The sequence below is a fragment of the Thunnus albacares genome, chromosome 18, assembly GCF_914725855.1.
Source record: "Thunnus albacares chromosome 18, fThuAlb1.1, whole genome shotgun sequence".
NCBI lineage: Eukaryota > Metazoa > Chordata > Actinopteri > Scombriformes > Scombridae > Thunnus > Thunnus albacares.
In genome coordinates this window covers 20,269,129-20,288,438 of record NC_058123.1, presented here as the reverse complement: position 1 = coordinate 20,288,438, position 19,310 = coordinate 20,269,129, and the positions used below count along the sequence as shown (strand labels likewise).

Genomic DNA, 19,310 nt, shown 5'->3' with positions numbered 1-19,310 from the left:
GAGTAAGGATACGTAAATTTGTTGAAGATCTACCATTGGAAATCCAATAAGCATCTTTAAACCACACATTAAAAATTGTAAAATTTTATTACTTACAGTCTGGTTATGCCAGATTTAAGTAGCAAATCTCTAATCCCTTCTTAAATGTGTTATTTAGATATTAACTGGAACCTCAACGATGAACTCCTGCTTCTTCTATACAAAATAGACTCAGCTGCATCATATAATTCAGCTGTACATTGGGCTATATTGTAAATATATTTCCATTAACACTAAAATAAATTTCAGTCTAGTGTGAATGATTCCAAAACTTGTGCATGCTCAGGTCAGGTCACTTCATCAGCTTGGTACAGTTACTTCATTTACACCAGATAGCAAAAAAGTCCATGGATGCACCAAGGCCTCTTTTTTGTTTTGTTTTTTTTAAAATCACTGCTGGTAAAGATTCACAGTGCTTGGCTGTAAACAAACAGATACCAAGTATCGATCTGATCCAGTAAAAAAAAAAAAAAAAATGGAGCTAAAAGTGATCAAAGCTGTTTTTTTATTGTCCATTAATTTATTTTATACTTTTATCATGTTTGCTACATTTATTAAAATATATTAAAAGAAAGGGGCAGCAATTTCAATTTGTATTGATTAACTGGGTGGTGACTGACAAACACAGTAAACATTAGCTACTGATTGAAATTTTATTTTCACACAAAAAAAGTGGAAATTAAAGGACCAGTGTGTGGGATTTAGTGGCATCTAGTGGTGAGGTTGCAGATTGCAGCCAACTGAATGTGACTCCCCTGCCCTTCCGAGCATGTAGTAGAGCCTACGATGGCTGCGAAACTCGCAAAAAACGCAAAAGGCCCTCTCTAGAGTCAGTGTTTGGTTTGCCCATTCTGGGCTACTATAGAAACATGGTGGTGCAACATGGCGGCCTGTTTAAGGGGATCCACTCCCTCTGTAGATATGAAGGGCTCATTCTGAGGTAACAAAAACACGATTCTTATTTTCAGGTGATTATACACTAATGAAAACATACTAATACATATTATAGTACGTTTATATATAGAATATTATATTCCATTTCTGACAAGTCTGTTCCTTTAGTTGCCACTACATTCTACACCCTGCACCTTTAAGCCAGATGCTGCTTACTGTCTCATTTCTTTTGGTGTTCCTGCTACTATGAAATTCATGAAATGGTGAACAGACTTTGTAGACTATACTGATTAAAAGGTACCCTCTAGAGTTTTCCTGTAAACAAACATATTTATGTTCACTTTTTCTCCCTGGAACAAATTGTGCGTTGCCTTGAGATACAAACAAATTGGGGACCCACTCACAAAAACAATGCTCCATATCTTTACTAGTGGTCAAACATTCTTTAGGGTACCTTTAACTTCGCTTAACAGCGATACATTTACCCTCCAAGAGTTTAAAGTTCCAGTTCTGTGCTGTTGCTAACTGAATGAGTAAATTTGGCTGTGAGGTTTGGACATATTTGTGACAATAAACATCAACATTTGTTGTAATTTGTAAACACTTGTTTCTGGCTTTTTGTAGTGAATTTAAATATTATGGCATTACAGATACAGTATTTTAGCCTTTTAGCATCCGTGCATCCATAGTACTGTCCTGCTGTTGCTGCCTTGACACTAGACCACAACACTTCTAACTGGCTGCTTTCAAAATGCCTAGATAAAAATTTCCTTCATGTGTCACCTCCCTGACTTCTGTTAGTCAGAGGAGACAGTAGCTGCTTCATACATTGCTGGTAATCAACCCCAAAGACTTGTCAAGAAATAAAATGATGCTAAAGAAATGTTTTACCGAACAGAAACGATAACATTTGTCCAAAGAAAATAAATGTTTCTCCCTGTTTATTAGGCCACAACACAAATGAACAAAATCAGTGTCTTTGTTATTATTTCCTGACTCTGCCCCAGTCATCATTTGTCAAGTTTTTGCATGTCAGCATCCAGCTGTACAGCTGAGTATGAAGAAAAAAAAAGGAAATTCAAATGACTCAGTAGGGATCTTTAACCCTCAGCAAACTGCAACTAATTTGCATAAGCCGATTTAAAGTGTGTCCAGTGTCATTTAAACCATTTCTTGAAAATAATTCTGTGATTTAGACATTGGGAAATGCTCATGAAGCAGTAACCCTTGATAGCCACTAGATGTCACTGTTTAACCAAAGTTACTCATCATTAAACGAAAAATCCACCCTTCAGTGCAGCAGCATAACTACAATACATGAAATAGTCGTCCCTTTTTCCTCTATACAGTTTTGCTGTTAATCTGTTATTATTAAAATGACATTTGGTTGCAGAAAATATTCCAGCAATCTGAAACAACTGTAAACTCGTTTGTTGTTGTATTTGCTTTTCTTCTAGAACTTCCATTTTGCACCGTTACTAGAAATTCATCAAAGAGGAGACACAGAAGAAAAAAAACAGGAAACATTTATTCTATTCCTCTTGGTATAAGTGTCACTACCGGTACAGTACCATGCTCTTCATTTTAAGAAAAGTCAGATATCATTTAAATAAAGTGGGTGCAGCAAAAATTAAACATTACAGAATATCTGAGAGTGGATTTTTCCTTTAAAGCAAGGCCATATCAGCAACAGTTTGACTGAAATAAAAAGAGGAAACTAGTGTGACGCAAAAATACTGTTGGTCATACACGCTGCAGTGCAAATACAGCTGAGCAGACAAGGTCGTCAGCCTGCTCCGCCAGAAGCTTCAACAGAAGCAAACTGCAAACAATTTCCACATTACTCAGTCATTTAGTCTCAAACTAAGAGAAATAAATTGTTCTCTTAAAACAAAACACAAAAGCTTTCAAACTAGGGTGAATCACACCACTTGGTTTTGAAAAATTTCACTTAAACGTCTCAAATTGCTGCCAAGTTTTTCCCTATTTTAAGAAAACAAAGAGTTTTTCCAAAATGTAGTTTTTGCAAAGTCTGTCTTTGAACCGAGGAGCATTCACAAAACTAGTGTTGTGAAAATCTTCAGTTATCCAGTCCCTCAGGTGTTTACAGAGATTTCCCAGAAGCCTCACTGCTCTTTGGTCCTCTGTGTGCCAGCGTCTATGAGAAATTCCCTGATTCCAACTCAGACAGATGTTCACCTGACAACTGCACTATGCCAAAGAAAAACAACTTTTTTAAAAAGGTTATTTCAGGTCATATCTTTCAGGAATTTTCTATAAATGTGTGACTAAGGTGAATTACTGAAAGAAAATAACATTTGATTGTAAAATGTTCATCAGAAACACCTGCTTGTTTTCATTTGTCTAAAGAGAATTCATTTCAGTGTAGCAATGGATTCTTCACCTTTAATTCCCTCTCAGTGTTTTTCATTATCTGATCATGTGAATCTGCCCAGTGTGCCATTTAGCATCCTCAACTGACTTAAAGCCTGTGCATCAAGATGAGAGGTGAAATCATTACTGCAGGTAAAAATGGCCACGTTAAAGAAAACAAAAGAAAACAACATATATACATCAACAGAGAGGTAGCACAACGTTTAGCTACCATTTTCAAAAGGATGAAAACTATCAGCAGGTTGACCACTGGGTGGCGCTGCTGCACTGTACAACTCCAGAACACAAACGTATAACCAAATCTGCAGGTTGTATCTGAGCTCAGCTTCATAGAGTAAAAACAAAAAATGATATCACTTTGCTGATCAAGCTCGGCATTCAACTCAGACACAAACACACACACCTGTGTCGTCATTGTTAAACGCAGCTTTTCTTCCTGTCTATTTATCTGTAAGGGTGTGAACCAAAAACACATAAAAGAAATCCTAAAGTTTCCCTTTGAAGAGCTGACAGAGAGTTCTACAGATGTCTGATTTTGACATCTGTCGCTACACTTCCTACATTTTTTTTCCGACCCTTCTGGTCGAACACAAGGCCATGTCGTGAAGCTTTGATGCCACAATTTCAAGTTTCTGCAAGTTGATTTTCATAGTGGACTGAGATAAATGGAAGCAAGGAAAACCGTAAAGTCTGAGGGTCGGCAGTAATGGTGAGTATAACAGAGTCGATGGGCTGAGACATGAAAGAATAACCTGTGTGCCCTTTAAATTAAGATACTGAAAAATATTTTTTAACCTGTGTCTTGTGTCTTTGGAGAGTTTTAGTGTTACATTTTCAGCGGCTTTTACAGCCTGACAGGAGGATGCTCTAAATACTTTATACTTCATGCCCACGCAAAATATCCTTCCAAAAAAAACCAAAACTTTTCTGCAGCGTTGAAGAATTAAGCTTCACATTCAGCTCAATGTGAAAATGGAGAGAAAAGACTGAAAACATGCCTCTTAGAGACTGTTAAATAAGTAGCGTTGGCAAACGACTGTTAACTGGAAATATGAAGTAGAAAAAGTCAATAAGAATGACATAAAACAAAGGAAAATGTCTGTACATAGTAGGTCTCTCCTCTTTCCCTGCTGTCCTTGAACGCCCCATTCGTTACCTCCTTTGCAGAGAGACGACTCCCTTCCGTACAATCATCTCACGGGAGCACAGGGGGCAAAGTCCAGCAGTTAAAATCTGCCGCCCGGTTGGTCCTTTTCCTTGGCATGAGAGAGTGTGTGTGTGTGATACAGAGAGATACTGAAGAGATGAGATGTTTCAGTTCGTCTCACTCGTTTTGTCCTCAGTCTGTTTGTCTTGGAGGAGAGTTATGAGCGACTCCCACGCTGCCTGGCACTGTGGAGGGTAGACGGATGAGGAGTCAGTTGACAGCAGTGGGGGAAAAAAATGAGGTGAAAGGGCAAGGACAGGGAGAAGTAATGATCAGAATTATTTCCACATAAGTGTTTGAAAATTTTTGGACCTGTGAGTGTGAACAGGGCCTTTCTGTAAGAGCATTCCTGTTGAATGAATCTACAACAGCCGGGTCATTTCAGCTCAGCTAGTGCTCTGTTGGATCCGATCCCTAAAGATCAGCTTGCAACAGATACTAGATTATTTAACAGTATTGATTTACTATTTGTTTACTATGGAGCTGTACTTTGAAATAAAGTAAACTGATTGACAGCGACCGGGGCTTTGTATCAAATGTCAATACTTTTTGAGTACCAACTGAACTGTGTGCACAGCATGTGAACACACCCTATAAAAAACATCTGATCAATAATGATGAGACAATTAAACCTTCCAAAGAGATCAAACTCCATGCTCGGCACTCGTGGTGCTGTACAGCGGCCTGCGTACCTTTTCATAGTGGTTGATGTTTTTGTCGGCCATGCCGGTGAGAAGCTGCTTGAAGTCTTGTCTCTTGTTGCTCTGCCAGCGCTCCCAGTCCGCCTTCAGGTCAGCGTTGAAACACTCCACTTTGTCCTGGCATTTCTCTACCTCCACTGGCATCTAGGAGGGAGACAGAGACAACTACAGCTACATGGGGCCTTGAGAGACAGAGAAAACTACAGCTATATGGGGCCTTGAGAGACAGAGACAGAGAAAACTACAGCTACATGGGGCCTTGAGAGACAGAGACAGAGACAACTACAGCTACATGGGGCTTTGAGGGGGGCTTCATACTACAGCTTACAGGACTATAAGCACAGGGGTCTGGGTGGTGCAGGAGTGTTGGATTGGGAGGGTTATATGAGAGAATACTGACATTTGGCAATGATTTTCACCCGACATGAAAGAATGTGGTAGATTATTCATCGACTGTTTAAAATGCTTGTACTGAAATGCTTAAATGTCACATTGTGTGTGTTCAACAGAGAGATTTCAGGGATAGAAAGTTTTGGAAAACTACCGACACTCCCGGAAATGATAACAAGTGAACGCAGCAGTTTTAAGGCTTCCAGATTCAGTTGAAAGGAGGGCGGAGACTTACAGGCGTTCTGTCCTCCTGTCTGCGCAATATGGCTGCTTCCAGTCGCCCCTCGTACTCCGCCTGGCTCTGGTCTCGCTTCCTCAAAACGTTCTGCAATCAACCAGAGAAAATTTATCATCTTTACTTTTACATTGTTACTGTGATGTCTACTGACACTGTCATATATCTGGGAAAGACAACATGTGAAAAATATGAAATGGAGAGAGAAATGCTGAATCAGGAGCTCGGTGAGGACAGGATGTGACTCAAGCAGAATGTCAGATGCCACTTCCTCTATTCAGGGTTAAAGGTGACTCGGCTAAAAGAGGGTAAGTCAAAAAAGGATCGACTGTGAAATTGAAATTTGTGTTTTTTTGTGTATTCATTTCCCTTCTAGATATCTTTCCCATTTGTTTCCTGTCATAACTAAATGAATAATGTACAAACAAATGATGATTCTGTTGTTGTTAGCCTTCTTGAAGGGGAGATACAGGACCATGGGTCATTGGTGGATTACTTTTTAGCTTGGTGTGTGGAGTGTTTCCTCAATATAAATGTGTCAAAAACAAAAGACACGATCATTGGTTTCAGATAGTCAACACTCAGCCCACTGCCAACTGTTATAAAAAGGTGCTGACACTGACCTAGTGGATAGCTACAAATATTTGGACCTCTAAAAAGGTACAGCAAAGATTGTTTTTCCTGAGAAAAATGAACTCTTTTGAAGCTATAGTGCAGAACTTTTACATATAAATGAATGTCTGTCACATTTAAGCTCTGCCAAATGAGTTCACACAATGCTGATTAAGCCTATCACCGCCAGGTAAATCTCTCTGTATTTCACAGTATACAGAGTTTTTAAATCTGGTGTCTGTGGCGACGTTCCTGCACTGGTGCACCAGTAGTGATGCGTTTTACATCAACCAAAAATGATTGGGTTTGCCAGAGCTGAAGGGCGTCCATAAAGCATGTGCACCAGAGACTTCTGCTAGCTGATTCGGCTAACTTCCAGTTTAGCCTTTTGCTAAACTGAGGGATAAAATAATTTAATCATGCGGCAGGGGTTTGTGACGCTCAAAACCATTTATCCATCGTTTTACAGCTGCGACAGTAGCGATGGGAACCAGCTCACACAAGTATACACAGAACTGGAGTTACATCCAGGTAACTACTATTTACTCTCACTGCCAGAAGGGGGAGACAGACATTCCACACTGCAGCTTTAATGTTTCTTTTGAGATGATGAAACTCTTTTACAGAAGTCTTGTTCAATCTGTTTTAACCTTTTGTATTACTGCTTAGTTTGGAGATCTAAATCTGTCCGATAAGAATAGACTTGAAAGTCTTGTTGAAATGGACAGTAGGATTTCAGGGAGAAGTCAGGTCAAGCTTTAGTCATTTATAGCAGGCAGGTCCTTAGGAGGGCTAATGCTATATTGGACTGCCAGGACCATCCAGTCCAGAGGGAGTTTAAGCTGTTGCCCTCAGGACGTCGTTTCAGGGCGGAGGACTAAAAGATTCCATGTCTCCTTCATCTCAAGTGCTACTGATATGCTTAATGGCAAATAGCACCCTGGCTGTATTCCTTGCACATTTATACTTGGTATGAATTTCCATGTCCCTGCTCTAGTTCTGTGATTTAGTGTGCTGATATGTTGTTGATGTTGTCTTTTTATATTCAGTCTTTATGTGAACCCTGTCTGCAAAACACATTTCCTCTAGTGAGACAATAAAGATGAACCCTGAACCTTATGTAAACACAATGTGTGTGTACATTTACATATTTATGTTTGTACCTTCATACTTAGCAGGTGAGCTAATATTTCTTCTCCCTAATTTCAACTTAAAATTCATGAGGAGATGTAATGTCATTTTAAAGCGTGGTCTAGGAATGTAAACCTTCAACCTCAAACTATATGTGACAGAGCAAATCAATTCTAACTATGAACATTTGTCACATGTCATACCCTTTTCTCTCTCCCCTTGTTTCCTGTCTACCTCAACACTATCAACTATCCAACAAAGGCTAAAGTCATATATTTTTATCTATCTTTAATCAACTGTCATTTTTTTTCCCCATCTTCAAACAAATATATATATCTGCCCTCGTCCCTCTCACCTTCATGGACTCTATGTAGAGGATGTACTCTCTGAGTACGGGCAGGAAATCCTGGCTCATGTTCTCACTCTGGTCAACCAGTGCTCTGCAGCACGTCGACACGCTGTCGGCCACGCCCTCAAGGGGGCGCTGCAGCTCCTCCTCCGACCCCGCCCAGCTGGAATACACGGTACCGTACTCGCGCAGCTCTGTTAGGTACTCTGGTGGGAGTGAGAGAGAGAAAAAAAAGTGTTTCCTTCATAGTCGGGCTCTCACTTGAGTCTAGATTTTAAGCTTTAGTTATGAATACCCTAGACTGGGGAACAACAGCAGAACTTATACGGAGGGATCGATATCGATATCGTCTATATTTGTCGATTAGACTTGACAGAGGGTGATGGCTGAATGCTAGTCTGCTGAGTCAAGCATGCATGGCATTTGCTTTTTTACACACACTCTGTCAGCTCATAAGCCTTCATTATCTACAGTCCCCCAAGAATTTCTGTCTTATCTTCACAAATATGGAAACAAGATTCTTTCGTTTATACTGCAGGGTTTTAGGCCACATACTGCAACACATCTAAAACCTGAACAGATGGTGACAGTGAGTGTTTTTTTTACATGGCAGACGATGGTATAACGGAGTCCCCTGTCATGCATGAATTAGGTCTGCAGTTATCAACCAGGCACCCTCAAGGCCCAAAGGTCTACGGGTTTTTCACCAACCAAACACTGCAGCAGCAGATTTCACAGCAAAAACAAGAAAAGTACACATTGCAGATAGACTCATACAAGCTAGTGTTGGCAAGTGTGAGGTTAAAACTGAAGCATTTCAGCTAACAACAAGCACAATGTGGCAAGCGCAAGTAACCAACTGCCAAAAGTAGGTCTACTAAGAGAGGAAGCAGAGTAAAAGGAGGAATATCATGGTCATGTTGCAAGCAGCACACACTGCTGTTTCTAAATGTTTGCTTCCTGGTGCCTAAAATATGTGTCTGAAAAGAAAGTAGCTGTGAAGAAGTGGCTTCAGCTATGAAGCCAGTGGAAGTGCTTGCTTATCAGTAAATATTTGCCAAACCAGGACCCCTTCAAATGACAATAGAGTAGATAAATATAATATAGAAGAATAGAACCAACTGTTTTTTTGTTTGATTGTCAAAATAACACAACAAAGAAGGAACTGACTTATAACCAGTTTCAAAACCTGCAAGGTCTTCTATATGTGAAAGCAGTATTACAAATCTAACGATGATTAAGGTCTAAATATGAGTGTCAATCACCATCGAGAGTTCAGATCATCAGTCTCCTCCATCATTCTGTTACCTGACTGCTCTTTAAGGATCCTCTGAGCGATGCGGTCGATGGTTCCCAGTTTCTGGGAGAAGGTGTCCAGGTACTCTCCCATGGCGCAGAACTCGGCCGGCCGCGCTCGCAGCTTGTAGCCTCCCGCCACGTGCTTCACCGACTCGCCCACCTTGGTCAGCAGGGCCAGACCCTGACGCTTGTTCAGGTCCTGCAGACACACAGTGACGCCAGGCCACATGACGTCAAGAATCCCACCACAGAAGAGCTTATCTAACTTATTTTAATGTTTAGCAATCAATTCAAATCCATAGCTATCAATAATCTATTCTTCTCTTCTAGCCGACACACTGAAAATGCCGACAACATGTTGAGAAAACCCAACGCTTTGCTTCTCTTCTGTTTTATTGTCTTTAGTGGTTTATCACCCAGATTTTATACAGCTCTTGTGTGTTTATTGTCTTTCTTTTTCTGAACTTAATTATTTTATTGCAGAAGCAACCTAATTTCCCCACAGGGATCAATAAAATCTTGTCTTGTGTCTCAGCTACTTACACACAATATGTGACCGATTGCAGACATGGAAAAAAAAACAAAACACACACACACACACACACACACACACACACGCATGCACACAAGCAAGGCAGCTGAAGCTCTATGTTTTATGGTTGTGTTTTACTAGAGGATGACTGCTAAGATTCATCTCGTTTGATTTGCATAGCATCACGCAATATGACATGGAGCTGCATAAAATAAATTGTAGCATGTGACAGGAAAAGTACTGACTGTCCACCCGGTGTTCCTGAATGACCCCAGTTTATAACCTTCAGAGAGAGAAAGCCTGAATATGGTGAGAAAATAAAGACGTTTGGGACATGCATCAGTATCTATGCTTTACGTTTTTGTGCATTTTATTTATTGTGCTATAGTCATGCGTCAATGGGACTACTTTCCTCTATGGCTCACTGTAGCTGACTTATTGACTTTTTATAGTGAGGTCTGGCTGACACCAACTAAACAAATTTGAAAACGACCAACTAGGCAGCCTGGGGCAGCAGATGCTGATGGCGACACAGCCAACAGTACAAGAAAAATCTGACAAATACAAACTGCTGCATCAACAAGAAATAAAACAGTTGTTGTTGTCAAGGTGTGGTTATGGACATAAAGTCTGAAGAAAGGCCTGCCATTAATATAATCAAATGGGAAGAAAGTTGAAAGAAATCTTAGTGCTGCTAATTCAGAACGAGTTAAATTACCCGTAAAAAGACAAAAATGTTGCTAAAAGATGTCCTGTGAAAAGATGAACATCCCACCTTTGTTTAGTCTTACCTTGGCAGACAAGAAAGCGTTTAGATGCGGGTTGAAGGAGAGGACGGGGTGGTCAGCGACTCGCTTCAGGAACTTGTCCAGAGCTTTCATCCGCGTTTCCACGAACTCCTCCGAAAAACGATCCACCACGCCCTTCATCACGAACTTCTCTGGCAACGGCTGGACACAAAGAGAGGTGGTGGAGGAGGAGGAGGAGGAGGAAGAAAGAGGAGACAGGAGAATATAAATGAGGCATTTCTCATTAGAAAAGCAGGACTGGACGCGGTGTCAAGGCTCATGTGACCTACGGGGATGAGGTGGGTCGGCTGGCTGTCCTCCAACTTGATCCTCAGCCAGTCAAAGTCCTGGTAGCGTCGCCTTACGCAGTACTCCGGCAGATCAAACTCTATCCGCGTCGTCTGGAGGAAAATACACAAAACCTGAAGCCTCCAGTACACACACAGACCATTTTACACTTTTTAAACATTTAAACTAAAGAAAAACTCTTCTTTGTGAATGCTGACAAGCATCCATTTCGATACAAGTATATTTGAATAATTAATATTCTGAGACCTCTAATAGAAGCATAAGTAGTATGTTGAGGTCATGATTCAAGGCTAAATTGAAACCTAATTATGTAATTACACCCAGTTAACCAATATAGCTGGCACTCTTCTACATCAGCCACAACTCAAAACACGGAAGTTAATATATTTAATCCATTATGTTTCCTGTCTCCAGATTCAGCTCTTAATTATGGACTACTGCACCATAATTTTGTACATACACCTGATGTTGAAAGATACAATTTATCTCCAGGAGTTTGAGTTGTTTAATGATTAGTGCGAATGAATGATAAATCAGCTATTTATAGTTATTTATTAGTTTAGTTGTTTATGATCTCTCATCATCATGTACATATGAGTGAGAGTAGAATTCATGCATGTACACATCTGACTGGAGGGTGGCTCTGTTCATCTCAGTCCATACAGTATTACTGTACATGCTTACTGACCTTGAAATATAGCTGACAGTGCACTTGCACACATGCACTGACACTCCACTGTTAAAAGACCACACACACACACACACACACAAACACACACACACTCTCTCAATTAACACTTTGTGTTCATATTCGGCTGTGATATTTGTCTAAGGCCTCTGAGCCAAAGCACCGTAGTTCACATAGCAACTGTCGTCATGACGCCACCCGGCGGCTTCAGGTAGTGTCTCCCTCTGAATCTGTTTCTTTCATTACACAGTGGAAGAGGCCTCCGAAGCTATGACTCTGTGCTGATGAGAGTCAAAACAAATTCTTTCAGGTGGAGTGGTGGCTCTTCCTGCTGTTTACCAGGAACAGAGGGTCCACCTGGTAAATACAAGTTGTTGTTTCTGAATATCTTTTTTTTTTTTTTTTTTTACAGGAAGGTGAAGGGAAAAGCGTTTTCCCAAATGTAATTCGATCTGTTCTCTCGTTCGTATGTAATGGTGCCATACTATGTTATCAGTATTCTCTTGTTCTTATCCCAACAATAATACATACAGTACAGTTTCTTTCAAATTATGTTGCTGTTTCATCACAAGTTCCTACTGACCTTAAAAAAAGAAAAAATGCAATTGTACCACTTATTGCCTGCAGGTGGTGTGAGCGAACATCTATTACTTTCTTTGTCTGAAGGTGGCGACACTGGTGTGTCTACGCCATGGATGCAAAGTTGTTAAATGTGAGCGAATGAGTACCATACCATACCATAAGGTGCTTCACATCTACTAATGTAGAAATTTAGGATAGCCATTTTTTAATATCAGATGTCTTACATTTTATAGAACCATACTGGTAGTGTGGCATATTTTAGCCCATTAAACACTAAATGCATGTAATAACATTGCAGGACGCCAAGACAGGAGGGCTCAACCTTTCTTGATTTAAGAGTAAGCTACTAAAATTTAGTAGCTTTAGCAAGCAAACATGGATGTTGTGGAAAGTGTCATATAGCACCTGAAGAAGTTTCTCACGTTGAAAACATTACTGCAAATCTGTCAGCTTTAACTGTCACTGTTGGCATATCAAATTTTCCTTGTACACACTAATAAAAGGTCTGTCTTATAACAATAATCAGGTGTCCATATGAACACTGAAACAGGTATTTCTTGCTGTAATCATTCCTCCTGTTCATACTGACCATTAAGAGATCTCTTCATAACGCACTTTCAATGTAAGTGATGGGGGTACAGTACTTGTTTTAAGAAAAAATGCATTCAAAAGTTTATCTGAGGACAATATGAGGCTTCAGCTGTCTGAATTAGTCATACTGAATTGATTTATTCCACAGTTACAGTCTTTTTAGTCAAAAATTCCCTCTTTGCGTCTCAATGGACAGTGTTTTCCTGTTCAGCTGCAGTGGAATGACTGTAACAAAAAGAGGGACTAAAAAGGCAGTAACTTTGAAAGATATTGCCTTGATTTGAATAATTTGGAAGGCTGAAGCCTCATAGTAGCTTCAAATAAACTTGAAATAATTTTTTGCACGGAGGGAGGGCTGTGGATTTTGTCCTCCATCACTTACATTGTAAGTGCATTATGAAGGGATCTTCTAATGGTCAGTATGATCTAGAGGAATGAAGACACACTTAAAAAATTGTAACCTATCCTTTTAGAAGAGTTTGTAAAATACAAACCATGACAAATAATAAAAGGACCATGTATGATAATGTATGATGGATTTCCAACTTCCATAGTAACCCATTTAGACAGTGTTACCATGACACCAGCCAATAGCAGACCTTGGTGGAGACTCTGTAGGTGATATAGGTCTCCATGGTGGAGACGTGCTTCTTTGGGTCGTCGACTGTGACAAAAAGGTCGCGGGTCTCCATGGAGGCGTAGGGGTCCCGGGCGTCTGCTTCCAGGTCGTCGTCCAGCTGCAGCCTGTTAAACAGCGAGGACGCGGAGGCGGGACTCGACGTCTCGACCGGCGTGCCGTTGGTCAGCCCCGCTTCCTGCGTGGACAAACATATATGACACCATGGTGACACCAAATTCAGATGGGGGAAAAAAAATGCAAACAAAGAGCTGATAGATTTTGATGCTGATGGTGATGCAGTTGTTTCTCTCTGTCAATGGGGCTCTTGTTGAGGCTGCTGCTTGCATGCACACCCCGCATCATCTGACACAACATCTCTATTCTTGTCTGTCTAATTGAATGATGGACGAGAGGAGAGAAATGGGGCATTTGCGGGATGAGGATACATTTCTACAGTTTTCATATGAAAGATACCAACTCTTGGAAAACAGCAGCTAGTTACACCAGAAGTAGGTTTACTTAAGAACACATTTGTGTTTCATTTTACTACAACTGTTAGTGGATGTTTGTTTTTGCCATCAACAGACGATAAACATTTATTTTCTTAAGAAAGATTTTCAGTTTACTGTCATTTTTTACCAAAAAAAGCATTGAATCATCACATCTGAGAAGCTGAAACCAACAAATGTTTTGTTTTTTTCCTGAAATAATGACTAAACCAATTAATTGATTAGCAAAATAGTTGCAGATTAATTTTCTGTCAATGATTTATTGACTAATCATTGCAGCTCTACAGTGCATTTAACTTCAGTACCTGGATCAACAAAAACAAATCTGATCAGTATTAATATCGAACTGATGCTAAACTATTTATAGACTATTCTAGGATGATCCTCTTCCACAGATATGCTGGTTTAAAGTACGTGCTGTCAGACTCGTTCTAGCACTTTCCATTTTTCTGTTTTCTATAGCAACAAGTAGACAGCAAACAACAAATATTGCCTGCAGGCTCCATCCAAACACAGCAAGAGTGCTCAAAAAAGCTATAAAAAAAGGCAAATAACTGGACAGAAGTGGAAGCTGTGGATTGTGTCTCCTTGAATGAAGAACCACCTGTGGATTTGGACATGTTATTATTAGAGAAAGGAGAATTATTTCCTACTTCTATGTCCCATTTCATCTCATTTAGCTTCAAAAGGATATAAAAACACATTTCTAAAACGGATCAAAGACATTTCACACATTTAAATGGATCAAACACACTTTTCTAAAAAGGTGTAAAAACATAATGAGTGGAGAAACGTGCATGCTAAATTTTAATCTCGCACATTCAGAAGAAACTCTGCGGGTCTCAGTAGACAAACAGCAGGGACAGCGAGCGACAGAATGTTAAATACAAACACTGACCAAAGTGTAAACACTGCAACGGGAACGAAGGTAAAGCAGCGAGGCAGCACCGCCTCATCCTCAAAACTGGTTCTTAAAATAAAACTACCGACCAAACCTCCAACTACAATCTGATCCTGCCGCATTTGATTTTTATCTGAACTCCTCAGGACATATCTTACCTCACATGAGGAAGGAACTACTTTCTTTCTGACACAGGTTAAGGTCCGTGTCATACTAATGTTCAACCACAATCACTTTTCTGCTGAACACACTTTTTTTTTCTTAAATTGTCTGGAGTGGGCATGTGTGCAACTTCTCAATTCAATTAGTGTCAAGAGAAGTGCTACCCTCTGTGCCTCCTCTCTCACTCCATCACACTGCGACTCCACACACACACACACACACACACACATTTACTTCACAACACTCTCGCCATCTTTGTGCGATACACACAGAGACACACAGACAGGCTGCTGACATTGAAAGTGCTCTTTTTACACCGTGGTGCTAACCTGCACTGGTAATCACAGTTCAGATAATTGCATTGCGTTGCATCATTACATCACTGTGAATGAACAACCAGGCCACCGCAACACAGTCACGCGCAGACAGTCAGCGAGAAAAGAATCTGAAAATGTTATACTGGGAGAACTTGATCTGTTTTTTAATACACAGCAGAGCTGGAAGATGCGTGAATGTAATATTAATATTGTGGAATTGGATGTGTGGAATTCTGTTTTTTTGTAATACTTATATGTTGCATTTATTTCTAATTTTCTAAACATATATAAGACAGTTTGAGCTGAGAGAGATGAAGGGTGAAAAACTTGCAACCAGTTGATAATCATATACACATGACTGTTTTTCACAGCAGGCATTTTTGACTTGTCATGGAAGGAAAAGCACAGGTGTTACTAATGACATTAACGATATGACATGTGACAATGAGCTAGCATGCACAATACCAGCACCCTGAATCTGAAGCAGCTGAATTAGGGCTGTGACTAACTAATTATTGATTGTAGAGTTATTTAGTCTATAAAATGTCAGAAAAAGGTGAAAAAAATGGCAATCAATGTTTCTCGAAGCCCAAGCTGACGTCCTCAAATGTCTTTTTTCCCCCGACCAACAGTCCACAACCCAAAGATATTGAGTTTAATATCACAGAAGACTAAATAAACCAGAAAATATTCACATTTAAGAAGCTGGAACCAGAGAATTTGACTCAAAATTATCAAAATAGTTAACGATTAATTTAACTGCTGGCAGCCAATTGCTTAATGGACTGTTGCAGCTCTACGCTCAATGGAATTCAGCTATCATCAATCTTATTAGTTACATCTGTGCTTTTTCAAAATGCATCAAAATGCTCGATCTATGAAAATAGCCAAACTTCTACTCTACTATTATTGATGAAAAATGAGTCCAAACACACACAAAAAGGAAAAAACAGCTAGAGTACACAAAGTGAGGTCAGTTCATTATACTTCCTTATTCCTGAGAAGGACCATATAAAAAGTATTGTGTATGTAAATATTTAAAACATGCAAAAACAGCAGAGTACACCTGGGGAGCACGTACATTCCCAAAGGTGGCACAATACTCTAAATGTATCACTTTAATAATGAGAAGTGTTTATAAATGCTAAATCTGCAACTGAATCTGGATTTGCATAAAAATACAGTTTATATAGCAGATTTTTTTCATTATAGTAGCCTGAGAGGCACAGTAGGTCAACAATTATCTACACATGGATCCGGATCCATGACTGAAACTAATCTAAGATGTTCCCTGACCCATGATCTAGCTTTCCATCAGATTTTATTGAAATGTGTTGACAAGTTGTTTAAATATGCTGCTATCAGACTGGGACCAGAACCATTAACTTCTCGGTGGAGGAGGTAGTAAACGAGGAAACTACTACAGAGTTCTCATTTTAAATTTTGCCTCTGATTGGCTCTGTGTTTTCATGCATTTAAAAAAAAAAAAAAAAACACTAAAAAAGGAAAGCACCATCACCTTGAAAAGTAGCTTTGTCGGACAGACATATCATAGCATCTCCTATTGGTAAAAATGAACTGCAACAACAAGTGGTTAACAATGTTTGATTCCTACAGTGAAGAGAAGGAGGAATAAAAGCTTTGTGGTTTGTTTGCATGACCCATGTTGGTTTACACGGCACATCTGGGTTGATAATGATGTCAGGTCCTGTTTTTTTTTGGAATGTGGAATGAGAGAAATCTGTTTTTCTGATAAAACCCATAGCTATTGCAACACATGTACACACATAAAGCTATTTATATGCTGTGACCACATTACAAACACTGAGTACTTTTTGCTTAGCTTTAGTGAGATCCTTTCCCCTTCTTTGGACTGCAATAAGACTTAACTGAAGGAGTGTTTTTGGTTGGGGGGGTATCTTTCTTCCAACAGTAAATTGACTTGCAAATCCCAAACAGTTAAAGATCCCCTCCAGACATGTTTTAAAATGTATATAAAATAATCTACTTTGAATAATAATTTGTGCTGATATAGTTTTTCAACAAAAAAAACTTTGATTATCTTGTTAATATCCCTGAAATTACATCTACTCCTTATTCAGGAGTTTAACTGCTGGACACAAGATGTCTTTTAATTCACTGTAACCTCCATTTTCAGTGTTTGTGCACCGGAGGCTTCAAGTTTCCACATCACACTTGTGTCAGTTGAATACTGGACCAGAATTGGCATCCAAATTATTTGTGATGTCATGAATCCTGCTTGTAGGCCCGCCCCTTAAAATCTGATTTTCAATGAACACAGAGAAACTTTCCATTTCTCAGCAGATAAATATGAAAACAGCCTTCTGGTGTCAAACTCTGCACATACATCATTCTGCACAGCGAAGCTCAAACATTCAACTGTATGAACGAGAAGGTAAACATATTTTTGAGTGGAGGGGGACTTTAAGCTTCACCTCTGACCTCATGTCCTGGGCAGCAAATCACGAACACAAATCATGCACATAACATTCATGCTTTTCTCAGTTAAACTTCCATCAGTGTCCGACACTTATTTGATGAATAATTAAGCCTATGAACACTGGTACCAGCCTGAAACAGGTTACTTAATAGATTTTAGTTTGGTTAACCGTCCTCTCTCTGTCCCCCTCTGATTGTTTTCAAACCGCCGAACCGGTGTCGGTGAAGCCCGGGCAGACCCTACCTTGTCCACTCCGACGGTGACGGTGACATCTGGCCCCGGGGAGAGCGGCTCGTCGGCGGCGGACAGCGGGTGGAGGATCTCCGCGATGGGCTTCTGCCCCGAGCTGGCCAGGCCTCTCGGAGCGCCGACACTCATGCTGCGGGAGGCGGGGAGACGTTGCCAGGTGTTGGGGGAGGTAACGGCTGTCCGGTTCTCCGCGGCAGATAGAGTGAAAACAGACGACAGGCTTCTTTTTTCTCCGCTCAGGTTCTGCTCAGTTGAGATGTTACACCCGCTGGTTGGTCACAACTGTCAGCTGACTCCTACTGCGCAGCTGCGGAGGTTGAAATCACACGAACCCGGAGGTAAACATATGTGTCACGTGACAAAGAGCAACGAATGACACGCGCAAGATCGTCTATTGAGAAGATCAGTGAACTGTTGATAAAACCGCAAACCCTGCTCATTTTATCAAGTTTATTAGCTTGCAAAATATCAGAATCACAAACTGTTTATTAGCCAAGTATGCAAGCAACTAAGATCAAATGAAAACATTTGAAATTTAAAATATATTGAATAATAATAGTTTTGAAATGGAATGTAAAACTTGAAATGAACTATTGACTGTACAAAAGAAATATGGACAAAGAAATGAAGTGTGTGAAATATATAAAGGTGACAAGAGCAACAATGAAATGTGACATGTGCATAAATAATTAAATTATGTAACATAGGAGGTTGGATGCAATGCATAATGTTAAGTCTAGTTTGATGAAATATATGAAAGTGACCAGTGCAAGGGTAAAAAGAGGGATGTGAAATGTAAAGTCCAGTTTGGTAACAGTACAGTTCAGCTATTTAGCAGGACAACAACTTCTGCTGATGGAGGTCTTTATGGATATATATAAATATAAATACAAATTTAAATGACTTATTGATTTTACAAAAAAAACAAACAACTCAAGGTCTAGCTTTTTTCCAAAGCTTTTTAACTGCATCTCATGACTGAAACATTGAGTCTGGTCACTTGTTTCAACTCTCAGTTCTTTTAAATCAAGGCTAAAGACTTTTTTGTTCACTGCTGCCTTTTACAAAATCTTATTTGAGGCTTTCTATTCATTTCTTACACTGCACTGTAACTTTCATTCTCCTTCCTGTTCTATTTGTCAAAGTACTGTTTCCAAGGTCAAGAGTGAACATCTGTGCTTATTGATCACGTAGGCCAGATATTGAATATAACTATTCAATAGTTTCAATATATAATTAGTATTTGATGGCATGAATTCCTATATATGTAAACATATTTTCACTTAATGTCTGGACTCTTAGTTTTTTCTTTGTATTATTAATACTAATGTCATCTTGCTCTGCTGCCGTT

General features: G+C 39.7%; 1 protein-coding gene across 1 annotated transcript; it reads right to left on the bottom strand.

The window, feature by feature from the left end:
* Positions 1-1,857: 1,857 nt before the first annotated feature.
* Positions 1,858-18,439, bottom strand: snx30 (sorting nexin family member 30). The gene is made up of 9 exons (XM_044333890.1): positions 17,954-18,439; positions 13,341-13,556; positions 10,862-10,972; positions 10,575-10,733; positions 9,261-9,450; positions 7,959-8,158; positions 5,861-5,950; positions 5,227-5,379; positions 1,858-4,719 (listed from the first exon to the last, which is right to left on the bottom strand). The coding sequence occupies exons 1-9, from the start codon at positions 18,086-18,088 to the stop codon at positions 4,642-4,644; spliced, it is 1,332 nt and encodes a 443-aa protein (XP_044189825.1). The 5' UTR covers positions 18,089-18,439; the 3' UTR covers positions 1,858-4,641.
* Between the last annotated feature and the right edge of the window lie 871 nt (positions 18,440-19,310).